Genomic DNA, 15,463 nt, shown 5'->3' on the forward strand with positions numbered 1-15,463 from the left:
GGTTATATGATGTATAAAAAAGTGCTTAGCATTTTCTGAATAAAGAAAATGCTTCATAAATGTTGGCTATTATTATGTTTCTCTAATTATTAACAAATTAAACTTATATGATCATTTAAATAGACTTAGAAGGAAAAGGCTTAAGAAGATAGCTTGGTCTTTAGAAAAAAAGAGGCTCTGATTTTCTGTTTTTTTGTCTTTTTAATACAGAGGAAAAAAATCTCTTGAAGACTTATGAAATTAGAACTACAGGTGGAGAGATCATTGAAAACAAGTTGCCATTCCTCTCTCTCTTCTCAATCACTTACACTACTATCAACATTAATCTTGTAGACCTAAAGGCCAGATACTATAAAACTCGTAGAGGAAAACACAGGCAGAACACTCTCTGACATAAATCGAAGCAAGATCCTTTTTTGATCCACCTCCTAGAGTAATGAAAATAAAAACAAAAATAAACAAATGGGACCTAATTAAACTTAAAAGCTTTTGCACAGCAAAGGAAACCATAAACAAAACGAAAAGACAACCCACAGAATGGGAGAAAGTATTTGCAAATGAAGCAACTGACAAGGGATTAATCTCCAAAATATACAAACAGCTCATGCAGCTCAATAACAAAACAAACAAACAAAAAACCCAATCAAAATAATGGGTAGAAGATCTAAACAGACATTTATCCAAAGAAGACATACAGATGGCCAAAAAGCACATGAAAAGATGTTCAACATCACTAATTATTAGAAAAGTACAAATCAAAACTACAATGAGGGATCACCTCACACTAGTTAGAACGGTCACCATCAAAAAAATCTACAAACAATAAATGCTGGAGAGGGTGTGGAGAAAAGGGATCCCTTCTACACTGTTGGTAGGAAGATAAATTGGTACAGCTTCTATGGAGAACAGTATGGAGGTTTCTTAAAAAAAAACTAAACTAAGAGCTACCATATGATCCAGCAATCCTACTTCTGGGCATATACTCTGAGAAAACCATAATTCGCAAAGATACATGCACCCCAATGTTCATTGCAGCACTATTTACGATAGCTAGGACATGGAAGCAACCTAAATGTCCATTGACAGAGGAATGAATAAAGAAGATGTGGTACATATACACAATGAAATATCACTCAGCCATAAAACAGAACAAAATAATGCCATTTGCAGCAACAATGGATGGACCTAGAAATTGTCCTACTGAGTGATGTAAGTCAGACAGAGAAGGACAAATATCATATGATATTGCTTATACGTGGAATCTAAACTAATAGAACAAATGAACTTATCTACAAAACAGAAATAGAGTCACAGATGTAGAAAACAATCTTAGGGTTACCAGGGGGAAAGGGATAAATTGGGAGATTGGGATTGACATATACACACTACAATATATAAAATAGATAACTAATAAGGACCTACTGTATAGCACAGGGAACTCTACACAATACTCTGTAACGACCTAAAAAAAAGAATCTAAAGAAGAGTTGATATATGTATAACTGATTCACTTTGCTGTACACCTGAAACTAACACAACATTGTAAACAACTATACTCCAATAAAAATTTTTAAAAAAGAACCACCTTAAAAAATTAACTGATTTCAGGGCTTTCCTGGTGGCGCAGTGGTTTAGAGTCCGCCTGCTGATGCAGGGGACACAGGTTCGTGCCCCGGTCCGGAAAGATCCCACATGTCGCGGAGTGGCTAGGCCCGTGAGCCATGGCCGCTGAGCCTGCGTGTCCGGAGCCTGTGCTCCGCAACGGGAGAGGCCGCAACAGTGAGAGGCCCGCGTACCGCAAAAAAAAGTAAAAAATAATAATTGATTTCAGTTTACTTAAAAACTTTAAATGGTCCTCCATACTTTACATAACTAAATATAAATCTCTCAATACAGCATTCAAAGTCTCCTAGGATATGGCTCCAAAATAACTTTTCAGTTTAAATGCTTACTATTTATCTATCCTGTGATGAAAACACATACACACACACACACACGAAGCAGTTAAATTTGATTACTTGCAATACAGTGAACACACTCTACTATTCAGACTCATGTTATTTCTCTACTACTAATTTTTTCTTTGTGTCTATCAAAATTCTGTATAGTCATCCCTCACTATCCAGGGGGGACTGGTTCCAGGACCTACTTGGATACCAAAATCCACTGATGCTCAAGTCCTTTATTTAAAGTAGCATAGTATTTGCATATAACCTACACACATCCTCCCTTATACTTTAAATCATTTCTAGATTACTTATAATACCTAATACAATGCAAATGCTATGTAAATAGTTATAAATAAAATGTAAATGCTATGTAAACAGTACTGTTGCATGGCAAATTTAAGTTTTGCTTTTTGGAACTTTCTGGAATTTTTTTTCAAATATTTTCAATCCATGGTTGGTTGAATCCGTAGATGCAGAATCCACAAATACAGAGGGCCAACTATATCCTTTGTTTAATTCTTACTCCCAACTGGTAGTTTTGTGACTTAAAGAATTCAAAATCCTTCCTCTCAGCACTTTGATGGCACTGTCCCACTATTTTCTTGCATTCACACTGCTAAGAAGTTTAATACCAATCTAATTGTTATTCTTTGTAGGTAATATGTCTTTTCTCTGGCACATTTTAAGATTTTCTCAACACTGATAAAGACATCAGAGCTTAGTAAAGGCAGCTTAGCACGTTGGTTAAGGGTACATAAAGCTTTGGACACAGATTGATGGACACAAATCTGCTGAATTAGTTACTACTATGTAACTAGGACAGGTTGTTTAACCTCTCTGTACCTCAATTTCCTAATCTGTAAAGATAGTAATTAGATAAACTTTATAAGACTGGCAAGAGTACGGATTGAGATAATAGATGTAAATACGTTAGAAAAGTACCTGGCTCTTATGAAGTACTCAATAAATGTTACTCACTATTTCATCATTAGTCATCTCCTAAAAGTTTAGTATAAGATTTCTAGCTATTTGTTGTTGTTGTTTGTATGTTGTGATTTTTTTTTCTTTTGCCTTGCAAGGTAATTAGTATGTTCTTTCAAATTGAGAACTTTACTCTCTACTTTTGATACTATTATAAGATATTAGAACATCTGAATCTATCTTGTCTGTCTTTTAAAATTTCTTTTATATTTTCAATCTTTTTATCTATTTGTGTCATATCCTGGGAGATTAACTCAGTGTTCAGTGTGTCCAGTTTCCTATGATCCATTTATTTAGTTCTTTATTTTAATAATTACATTCTTTTCTCTTAAAACTCTTAGCTGATTCTTGCTTTTTTTCAGTAAATGTTCTTGGTTCCTAGTTTCTGTAATTGTTTCACAAATTGAATTGTTTCCTTTATCTCTTAAAGAACACATACATTTATTATAAAGTCCTTTCTATTTGTAATAAAATGTAAACTCTATTCGTTGTTCCTTTTTTATAGTAGAGGCCAACTTTAGATGCTTGGTGTTTCTTAGATATGTACTCATTTTTTGATACAGAATTCTCCTATACATGTTTTGGACTATGGAAACTTCTGGGTGAAGAGCAGCTATACTGACTTTCTGGTAATATGGCAAGATCTTCCTAGCAAAGTGCTATAGCTTTTCGTCTATTTCCTTAAAATTTCTAACCTGCCAAAAGTTCCCTTTGTTAATTGTTGGTGTGTTATCAATTAATAGCTTAATATTTTGTATCAAATCTAAAGGTTTGATGAGGTAGAAGATTAAATCCGTCTTAAAACTGGACTCTAAACTTTGAGCACCACTTAAAATGTCATGAAAAAAAAAACGTCATGAAGCCCCTATCATGGAATTAATATTTCCTTTCTTGGAATTCACACAGCTCTCTGTGTTTATCTTCAAAGTTAATGAATTTACATTAAATTATAAACTCTTTGACAATGCACCTTAATCACAGTTTATTCCTACTGCATTGCTATACACACAGTAAAGATTCATCAACATTTGCTGAATCAAATTACTCATATGAGACATACCTAGATCATTAGTAAAGAGTTTAAATATAAATGATGGTAATAAAAAGGAAAAGCTACATACTTCACATTTACACTTATGTATACTTCACATTCCAATAAAATTCTTCATTTAGGCTATGATTTTAAACAAAAATGAGATTCACTATCATTTCATACCAACAAAAAGAAAGATGGTCTAGACAAAGGATAGCAAAGAATCAGAAAATCTGGCATTTTCCCTTAGAAAAAGCAGTGCCAATGTGTAAGCTACCATGTTTTTGTGAATATTTAAATATTAATAATAAAAGCTACCATTTATGGACTGTTTGCAAAGCAACACCCTATACTAAGTACTTTATATACGTTATTTCATTTAATTTTTCCAACAGCTTTACAATATAGGTACTATTATTATTCATGGAAGTAGAACCAAAGCCTTAAGAAGTTAGTTACCCTAAGTCATACAACTATATTTTGCTGCATTAGATTTCAAACCCAGTTCTCTGACTACAAAAGGCTGTCTCTTAACTCTTATGCTTTACCTCCTCCACTGTTGAATTAGTTCTGAAAACACACAAAATGAAGAACATAATGTCATCCTAAATCTTAGATATGGTAAAGATCAATGAGTTAATACTTCCAAAATAATTTAAAAATCTCCTGGAAGAGAGAGACCTTCAAGATGGCGGAGGAGTAAGACGTGGAGATCACCTTCCTCTCCACAAATACATCAGAAATACAACTACATGTGGAACAACTCCTACAGAACACCTACTGAACGCTGGCAGAAGACCTCAGACATCCCTAAAGGCAAGAAACTTCCCAAGTACCTGGGTAGGGCAAAAGAAAAAAGAAAAAACATAGACAAAAGAATAGGGACAGGACCTGCACCTCTGGGAGGGAGCTGTGAAGGAGGAAAGGTTTCCACACACTAGGAAGCCCCCTTCACTGGCAGAGACAGGGGGGGGGGGGGGGGGGAGCTTTGGAGCCACGGAGGAGAGTGCAGCAACAGGGATGCAGAGGGAAAAGCAGAAAGATTCCGCACAGAGGATTGGTGCCGACCAGCACTCAACAGCCTGAGAGGCTTGTCCGCTCACCCGCCGGGACAGGTCGGGGCTGGGAGCTGAGACTCAGGCTTTGGAGGTCAGATCCCTGGGAGAGGACTGGGGTTGGCTGCGTGAACACAACCTGAAGGGGGCTGGTGCGCCACAGCTAGCCGGGAGGGAGTCCAGGAAAAAGTCTGGACCTGCCTAAGAGGCAAGAGACCATTGTTTTGGGGTGTGCAAGGAGAGAGGATTCAGAGCACCGCCTAAACAAGCTCCAGAGACGGGTGCAAGCCGCAGATATCAGTGCGGACACCAGAGACGGGCATGAAATGTTAAGCCTGTGTGCAAGCACAGGTCACTAGCCACACCTCCCATCCCAGGAGCCTGTGCAGCCCACCACTGCCAGGGTCCCATGATCCATGGACAACTTCCCCGGGAGAAGTCACAGCTCACCTCAGGCTGTTGCAACATCACACCAGCCTCTGCCACCTAAGGCTCCCCCCACGTTCCGTACCCCTCCCCTCCCCGGCCTGAGCGAGCCAGAGCCCCCTAATCAGCCCCTCCTTTAACCCTGTCAGGTCTGAGCAAAGAACAGATGCCCTCAGGCGACCTACACGCACAGGCAGGGCCAAATCCAAAGCTGAACCCCAGGATCTGTGAACAAAGAAGAGAAAGGGAAATCTCTCCCAGCAGCCTCAGGAGCAGCAGATTAAATCTCCACAATCAACGTGATATACCCTGCATCTGTGGAATACCTGAGTGGACAACGAATCACCCCAAAATTGAGCAGGTGGACTTTGGGAGCAACGGTATATATATTTTTTTCCTTTTTCTCTTTTTGTGAGTGTGTATGTGTATGCTTCTCTGTGTCATTTTTTTGTCTGTATAGCTTTGCTTTTAACATTTGTCCGAGGGTTCTGTCTGTCCGTTTTTTGTTGTTGTTGTTGTTTTTAGTATAGATTTTAGCACTTCTTATCACTGGTGGATTTGTTTTTTGGTTTGGTTGCTCTCTTCTTTCTTTCGTTTATTTTTCATTTTTGAAATTACTTATTAATTTTTTTACTTTTAATAGTTTTTTATTTTAATTTTTTAACTTTATTTTATTTTATTCTTTCTTTAATTCTTTCCTTTTTCTCCCTTTACTTCTGAGCCTTGTGGCTGACAGGGTCTTGGTGCTCCGGCTGCGTATCAGGCCTATAGCTCTAAAGTGGGAGAGCCGAGTGCAGGGTACTGATCCACCAGAGACCTACTGGCCCCACATAATATCAAATGGCAAAAGCTTTCCCAGAGATCTCCATCTCAATGCTAAAACCCAGATCCACTCAATGACCAGCAAGTTACAGTGCTGGACACCCTACGACAAACAATTAGCAAGACAAGAAAACAACCCCACCCATTATCAGAGAGGCTGCCTAAAATCATAAGGCCACAGACACCCCAAAACACACCACCAGACGTGGTCCTGCCCACAAGAAAGACAACATCCAGCCATATCCAGCAGAACACGGGCACTAGTCCCCTCCACCAAGACGCCTACACAACCCACTAAACCAACCTTAGCCTCTGGGGACAGACACCAAAAATGATGGGAACTACGAACCTGCAGCCTGCAAAAAGGAGACCCCCAAACACAGTAAGTTAAGCAAAATGAGAAGACAGAGAAACACACAGCAGATGAAGGAGCAAGGTAAAAACCCACCACATCAAACAAATGAAGAGGAAATAGGCAGGCTACCTGAAAAAGAATTCAGAGTAATGATAAAAAAAGTGGATGCAAATCTTGGAAATAGTGGATGCAAATCTTGGAAATAGAATGGAGAAAATACAAGAAACGTTTTACAAGGATCTAGAAGAACTAAAGAGCAAACAAAAAATGATGAAGGACACAATAAATGAAATTAAAAATTCTCTAGAAGGAATCAATAGCAGAAAAACTGATGCAGAAGAATGGATAAGTGACCTGGAAGGTAAAAGAGTGCAAGTAACTACTGCAGAGCAGAATAAAGAAAAAAGAATGAGAAGAATTGAGGAGACTCTCAGAGACCTCTGTGACAACATTAAACACACCAATATTTGAATTATAGGGGTCCCAGAAGAAGAAGAGAAAAAGAAAGGGACTGGGAAAATACTTGAAGAGATTATAATAGAAAATTTCCCTAATATGGGAAAGGAAATAGTTAATCAAGTCCAGGAAGTGCAGAGAGTCTCATACAGGAAAAATCCAAGGAGGAACACGTCAATACACATATCAATCAAACTATCAAAAATTAAATACAAAGAAAAAATAATAAAAGCAGCAAAGGAAAAACAACAAATAACATACAAGGAAATCCCCATAAGGTTAACAGCTGATCTTTAAGCAGAAACTCTGCAAGCCAGAAGGGAGTGGCTGGACATATTTAAAGTGATGAAAGGGAAAAACCTACAACCAAGATTACTCTACCCAGCAAGGATCTCATTCAGATTCGATGGAGAAATTAAAACCTTTACAGACAAGCAAAAGCTAAGAGAATTCAGCACCACCAAACCAGCTTTACAACAAATGCTTAAGGAACTTCTCTAGGCAGGAAACACAAGTGAAGGAAAAGACCTACAATAACAAACCCAAAAGAGTTAAGAGAATGGTAATACGAACATACATATTGATAATTACCTCAAATGTAAATGGATTAAATGCTCCAACCAAAAGACATACACTGGCTGAATGGATACAAAAACAAGACCCGTGCATATGCAGTCTACAAGAGACCCACTTCAGACCTAGGGACACATACAGACTGAAAGTGAGGGGATGGAAAAATATATTCCATGCAAATGGAAATCAAAAGAAAGGTGGAGTAGCAATTCTCATATCAGACAAAACAGACTTTAAAACAAAGACAATTACAAGAGACAAAGAAGGACACTACATAATGATCAAGGGATCAATCCAAGAGGAAGACATAACAATTATAAATATTTATGCACCCAACATAGGAGCACCTCAGTACATAAGGCAAATGCTAACAGCCATAAATAGGGAAATTGACAGTAACACAACAATAGTAGGGGACTTTAACACCCGACTTTCACCAGTGGGCAGATCATTCAAAATGAAAATAAATAAGGAAACACAAGCTTTAAATGATACATTAAACAAGATGGACTTAATTGATATTTACAGGACATTCCATCTAAAAACAACAGAATACACTTTCTTCTCAAGTGCTCATGGAACATTCTCCAGGATACATCATATCTTGGGTCACAAATCAAGCCTTGGTAAATTTAAGAAAATTGAAAGCGTATCAAGGGTCTTTTCTGACCACAACACTATGGGACTAGGTATCAATTACAGGAAAAAATCTGTAAAAAATACAAACACATGGAGGCTAAACAATACACTACTAAATAACCAAGAGATCACTGAAGAAATCAAAGAGGAAATCAAAAAATACCTAGAAACAAATGACAATGAAAAGATGATGACCCAAAACCTGTGGGATGCAGCAAAAGCAGTTCTAAGAGGGAAGTTTATAGCAAAGTTTAAGAAACAAGAAACATCTCAAATAAACAACCTAACCATATACCTAAAGCAATTAGAGAAACAAGAACAAAAAAACCCCAAAGTTAGCAGAAGGAAAGAAATCGTAAAGATCAGATCAGAAATAAATGAAAATGAAATGAAGGAAAGGATAGCAAAGATCAATAAAACTAAAAGCTGGTTCCTTGAGAAGATAAACAAAATTGATAAACCATTAGCCAGACTCATCAAGAAAAAGACGGAGAAGAAACAAATCAACAGAATTAGAAATGAAAAAGGAGAAGTAGCAACTGACACTGCAGAAATACAAAGGATCATGAGATTACTACAAGCAACTATATGCCAATAAAATGGACAACCTGGAAGAAATGGACACATTCTTAGAAAAGCACAACCTTCCGAGACTAAACCGGGAAGAATAGAAAAAATAAACAGACCAATCACTAGCACTGAAATTGAGACTGTGATTAAAAATCTTCCAACAAACAAAAGCCCAGGACCAGATGGCTTCACAGGCGAATTCTATCAAACATTTAGAGAAGAGCTAACCCGTCCTTCTCAAACTCTTCAAAAAAACTGCAGAGGAAGGAACACTCCCAAACTCATTCTACGAGGCCACCATCACCATGATACCAAAACCACACAAAGATGTCACAAAGAAAGAAAACTACAGGCCAATATCACTGATGAACATAGATGCAAAAATCCTCAACAAAATACTAGCAAACAGAATCCAGCAGCACATTAAAAGGATCATACACCATGATCAAGTAGGTTTCTTCCCAGGAATGCAAGGATTCTTCAGTATACGCAAATCAATCAATGTGATACACCATATTAAGAAATTGAAGGAGAAAAACCATATGATCATCTCAATAGATGCAGAAAAAGCTTCTGACAAAATTCAACATCCATTAATGATAAAAACCCTCCAGAAAGTAGGTGAAGAGGGAACTTACCTCCACATAATAAAGGCCATATATGACAAACCCACAGCCAACATTGTTCTAAATGGTGAAAAACTGAAAGCATTTCCACTAAGGTCAGGAAAAAGACAAGGTTGCCTACTTTCACCACTATTACTCATCATTGTTTTGGAAGTTTTATCCACAGCAATCAGAGAAGAAAAAGAAGTAAAAAGAATCCAAATTGGAAAAGAAGAAGTAAAGCTGTCACTGTTTGCAGGTGACATGACACTATACACAGAGCGTCCTAAAGACTCTATCAGAAAACTGCTAGAGCGAATGAATGAATTTGGTAAAGTAGCAGGATACAAAATTAATGCACAGAAATAACTTGCATTCTTAAACACTAATGATGAAATATCTGAAAGAGAAATTAAGGAAACACTCCCATTTACCAATGCAACAAAAAGAACAAAATACCTAGGAATAAACCTACCTAAGGAGGCCAAAGACCTGTATGTAGAAAACTATAAGACACTGATGAAAGAAATTAAAGATGATACAAACACATGGAGAGATACATCATGTTCTTGGATTGGAAGAATCAACATTGTGAAAATGGCTATACTACCCAAAGCAATCTACAGATTCAATGCAATCCCTATGAAACTACCAATGGCATTTTTCACAGGACTAGAACAAAAAATTGCACAATTTGTATGGAAACACAAAAGACCCTGAATAGCCAATGCAATCTTGAGAAAGGAAAACGGAGCTGGAGGAATCAGGCTCCTTGACTTCAGACCTTACTACAAAGTTACAGTAATCAAGACAGTATGGTACTGGCACAAAAACAGAAATATAGATCAATGGAACAGGATAGAAACCCCAGCGATAAAACCACGCAAATATGGTCATGTTATTTTTGATAATGGAGACAAGAATATACAATGGAGAAAAGACAGCCACTTCAATAAGTGGTGCTGGGAAGACTGGACAGCTACATGTCAAACAATGAAATTAGAACACTCCCTAACACCATACACAAAAATAAACTAAAAATGGATTAAAGACCTAAATGTAAGGCCAGACACTGTAAGACTCTTAGAGGAAAACATAGGCAGAACACTCTATGACATAAATCACAGTAAGATCCTTTTTGACCCACTTCCTAGAGAAATGGAAATAAAAACAAAAATAAACAAATGGGACCTAATGAAACTTCAAAGCTTTTGCACAGCAAAGGAAACCATAAACAAGACAAAAGGACAACCCTCAGAATGGGAGAGAATATTTGAAAATGAAGCAACTGACAAAGGATTAATCTCCAAAATTTACAAGCAGCTCATGCAGCTCAATATCAAAAAAACAAACAACCTAATCCAAAAATGGGCAGAAGACCTAAACAGACATGTCTCCAAAGAAGATATACAGATGGCCAAAAAACACATGAAAGGATGCTCAACATCACTAATCATTAGAGAAATGCAAATCAAAACTACAATGAGGTAACATCTCACACTGTTCAGAATGGCCATCATCAAAAAATGTACAAACAATAAATGCTGGAGAGGGTGTGGAGAAAAGGGAACCCTCTTGCACTGTTGGTGGGAATGTAAATTGATACAGCCACTATGGAGAACAGTATGGAGGTTCCTTAAAAAACTAAAAATAGAACTACCGTACGACCCAGCAAGTGCACTACTGGGCATGTACCCTGAGAAAACCATAATTCAAAAAGAGTCATGTACCACAATGTTCATTGCAGCTCCATTTACAATACAGGACATGGTAGCAACCTAAGTGTCCATCAACAGATGAATGGATAAAGAAGACGTGGCACATATATACAACGGCATATTACTCAGCCATAAAACGAAATGAAATTGAGGTATTTGTAGTGAGGTGGATGGACCTAGATTCTGACATACAGAGTGAAGTAAGTCAGAAAGAGAAAAAGAAATACTGTATGCTAACACATACATATGGATTCTAAAAAGAAAAAAAAATGGTTATGAAGAACCTAGGGTCAGGACAGGAACAAAGACGTAGAGAATGGACTTGAGGACATGCGGAGGGGGAAGGGTAAGCTGGGACGAAGTAAGAGAGTGGACTTATATATACTATCAAATGTAAAACAGATAGCTAGTGGGAAGCAGCTGCATAGCACAGAGAGATCAGCTCGGTGCTTTGTGACCACCTAGAGGGGTGGGATTGGGAGGGTGGGAGGGAGACGCAAGAGGGAACAGATATGGGAACATATGTATACGTATAGCTGATTCACTTTGTTATAAAGCAGAAACTAACACACCATTGTAAAGCAATTATACTCCAATAAAGATGTTAAAAAATATCTCTTGGAAGACAGAACAACAGATGAATAATAAAAATGTGTGCCTTTAAAGACCTTATTGTCCATGTAGACAAACATGACAAATGCTAAAATAGAAAAGGAGAGAAAAGAAGACAGGAACTAACCCTGGCAGGTATTTGGAGGGAGGATTGACAAAATATTAGTTGTCTCTCCAAATCCATCCTGATCTTCTTTCTGAATATTTAGGCATTTGTATTCTGTTGAACCTACATGTGGCCACATGAGTAAAGTGCCACTAGTGAAAAGAACAGAGTTGATATCTGCAACTTTTATATCATCTTTTTAAAGACAGTTACCATGAATTCACTCCTCTTCTTCCTTATAGCTAAAAAAGAGGATAAAGAGAGCATCTTTGGAAATCAGGTGGTGAGAATGGTGGAGCCATTCCTGATAGCCTAAGTTTTTTCATGATGCTGTGGAACAGAGCCCACCCTAACTTTCTGTGGACTGTTACATGAGGGAGAAAAACATCTGTGTTTTTTAAGCTACTGCAGTTTTAATTCATTTGTTTTTAATAGCTGTATAGTCTTTATTACCCTAATAAATATAGAGGATATTTCAGGAAGGCCTCATAAAAAGCCAACTCAGTTACAAAGTCAGTCTTACAGGAGACAGAATAAGAGAGGAGAAGGGATTTAAGGAAGAAATACCACCACAGAAGGGAGAGAGAGCATGAACATACCAAAGCATGTAAGCAGTTTTAGTGTAAATGTTTATAAATATGCTTAATTTTTTACACTTAGTACAGTGTATATATATATATATATATATATATATTTTTTTTTTTTTTTTTTTTTTTTTTTGGCGGTACGCGGGCTTCTCACTGTTGTGGCCTCTCCCGTTGTGGAGCACAGGCTCCGGACGTGCGGGCTCAGCGGCCATGGCTCACGGGCCCAGCCACTCCGCGGCATGTGGGATCCTCCCAGACTGGGGCACGAACCCGTGTCCCCTGCATCGGCAGGCGGACTCAACCACTGCGCCGCCAGGGAAGCCCAGTACAGTGTATATTTTTAATACTTAATAAAAGCGTCAATATTTCTAGATATACCAAAATAATATACAAATAAATTGTCAAACAGGATTTTTTATGAAGTCAAATTGAGATTTTTTTCTCTGTTATCTAGTCAATTTGCAAAGCAAAAACATGCTATTGATATTACTAAATAGCCTTCGTATCCAAAAATACTTTTCTAAGAAACACAATTTATTTTTATGAGTTTACTATTTCTTTATACATACCACACAAAGCTCAAATAAAATGATTCCAAGAGACCAGACATCTGATTTGGGGCCAGAAGGCAACGGTTTCTCACTTGGCACATGATCATTGGTTTTGAAAATTCCTTGTGCAATTACCTCAGGTGCCAAGTATGATGGATACCTAAAATGGTATATTTTAGAAATGAATAATTACTATGAGCTAGAAAGGGGGAAAGAAGTATGTAGTGGTACATTTTTACTATCAGTACAGTACGACCTATATAAAAGCTCAATGCAATTAGACGAACAACTCTTTCTAGGAAGAATTCTAAACTAACCATAATACAGGCTTCTATGTCTAGGAATCAAGAGCAAATACATGAGTCTCAAATAATTTAAAACCTATCGTGTGTCTGCAATATTAGTTCCTTTCTTTGCTTTCCTCTGTGTTAACATATTGCCTTCTTGCAGCTTTCCAGGTTTCCAGGTGTTTTTTCCTTCTTCCTCACTGCCTATCTTCTCTTTATACTTAACTCTTATTTAAAGCATATGTTATCTTTGAAAATAGTATTTATTCTTTTGAATAATAGCAATGTCAAAATCTGTAAAAATATATAAATTGAAAGGTAAGACTCTCTCCCATCTCTGTACTCCAGTCACCCACACATATGTATGTATAAATAAACTTTATCACCCATCATCATTGCCCCATAGGGAAGCACACTATAGGCACTATTCTGTACCCTTTTTCACTCAAAAGATATTTTAGAGATCATTCTAAAAAAATAAGTATAGATTTGCCTCATTCTTTTTGAAAACTGCCAATAATTTCATTGTATTGATGCATTTAATTTATTTAATGCAACTCTGAAGAAGGACATGTTGGGAGTTCCACTCTTTTGCTATTACAAACAATGCTGACGTGGATATATTACAAATATTCCCTTTCCCATGAATATGTATGTGTAGACAAAAGACAAATTCCTAGACATGGCACTACAAAGTCATAAGGTAGATGCATTTTAAATTTTGATTAATGTTGCCAAGTTGCCCTTTCAGGTTATGGCAATTTATATTCTCATAAGCAATATGAGTGCCTATTTCCCCTTACCTTCACCAACACAAGTTTTTTGAAAATTGCTTTAGTAAATACAAAAGACAGAATATTAAATGAATAAGGTAGAAAGAATAAAGTTTAAAAGAACACCCATGTACCTATCAAGAAGTTTAAGTAAAGAATATGAAATTATCACTAAAGGTCCCTCTCTGCTTCTCCCTAATTATACCTCCCTGGTATCCCCCAAAAGGAACAGACAATTGGAATTTTTGTGTTTATAATTCTCTTCCATTTCGTTATAGCTTTACGATATGTTTGTAACCCTAAAAAGTATATTGTTTAGTCAAGCACATTTCTGAACTTTATAGTATGGGAATTATGCTGATGGTATTCCTTTGTGATTTGCTTTTTTAATCAATGTTATTTAAAAGAGCCATCCATATAGTTTCATGTAGATTTAAGTCATTAATTTTTACTTCTATTTTATGAATATATCATAATTTATTCACTCTAATGTCAATAGGCATTTAAGTTATTTTCTGTCTTTTTATATTATAAACAATGTTGCTAGAAATACTATGTGTACATCTGCAAAAGTTTCCCCAAGGGTATAAACCTAGGATTGAATTTCTAGGCCATAAGACATGTGCACTTTCAACTTTATAATATCATGCCAAATGTTTTTTGAAAGGGATTGTATCAATTTATACTCCCACGAGCAGTGTACAACAGATCCTATTGCTTACTTCTCCAACACTTGTTAGACAGCAGTGACAGACTTTTTAATATTTGGCCATCTGGTGGGTGGGACCTATACACCGTTGTAGTTTTAATTTGTATTTCCTTGATAACTAAAGAGGCTGAGGCACATTTTCATACACATAAATTTGTACTATGATGTCATTTTACCCTAAGGTGATCATATTGATCTTCTAAATGAATGTGTGAAACCTCTGGAGACAAGTGAAGTCTAGTAGAAAAGCAATGAACTTAATATTATAATACCTGTATTCTAACTTCAGTCCTATCACATATTCTATATATGATTTGGGTTTCTTAATCTATAAAATAGGAATAATAATGCCTACCTCACAAAACTGTTATAAATATTAGTGAATACATAAAGAAGTTTTCTAAAAATGAAAAACATGACACATATGCAATGTTTTAGCTTTGTCATCATTAGCATGATACATCCAGAATTAAACTGTTCATTTTTAATCCTGATTTCCAGCACATCTAACCCCAAAATAACAGCATGGGTAGTGAAAAGTCAAGCAATACTATGGGTAAATTGTTATATCTAAAACTTCTGACTGGTGATCTCTGGAAGTATAGAGGTGACTTTTACTCCCAAAATTCTAATTTCCTTTCTATCAAGGACTTGTT

General features: G+C 36.7%; 1 protein-coding gene across 2 annotated transcripts in view; it reads right to left on the bottom strand.

The window, feature by feature from the left end:
- TBCK (TBC1 domain containing kinase) overlaps positions 1-15,463 on the bottom strand; it is a 228,335-nt gene that overhangs the window by 162,805 nt on the left and 50,067 nt on the right. For both annotated transcript variants that reach the window (XM_029235214.1, XM_029235215.1), the window contains exon 6: positions 13,057-13,198. In XM_029235214.1, the coding sequence (XP_029091047.1) occupies positions 13,057-13,198 (142 nt within the window). The remainder of the gene's footprint in view (positions 1-13,056; positions 13,199-15,463) is intronic.

Source organism: Monodon monoceros, unplaced genomic scaffold (genome assembly GCF_005190385.1).
Source record: "Monodon monoceros isolate NGI ecotype Baffin Bay Population unplaced genomic scaffold, NGI_Narwhal_1 Super_Scaffold_20, whole genome shotgun sequence".
Taxonomy (NCBI): Eukaryota; Metazoa; Chordata; class Mammalia; order Artiodactyla; family Monodontidae; genus Monodon; species Monodon monoceros.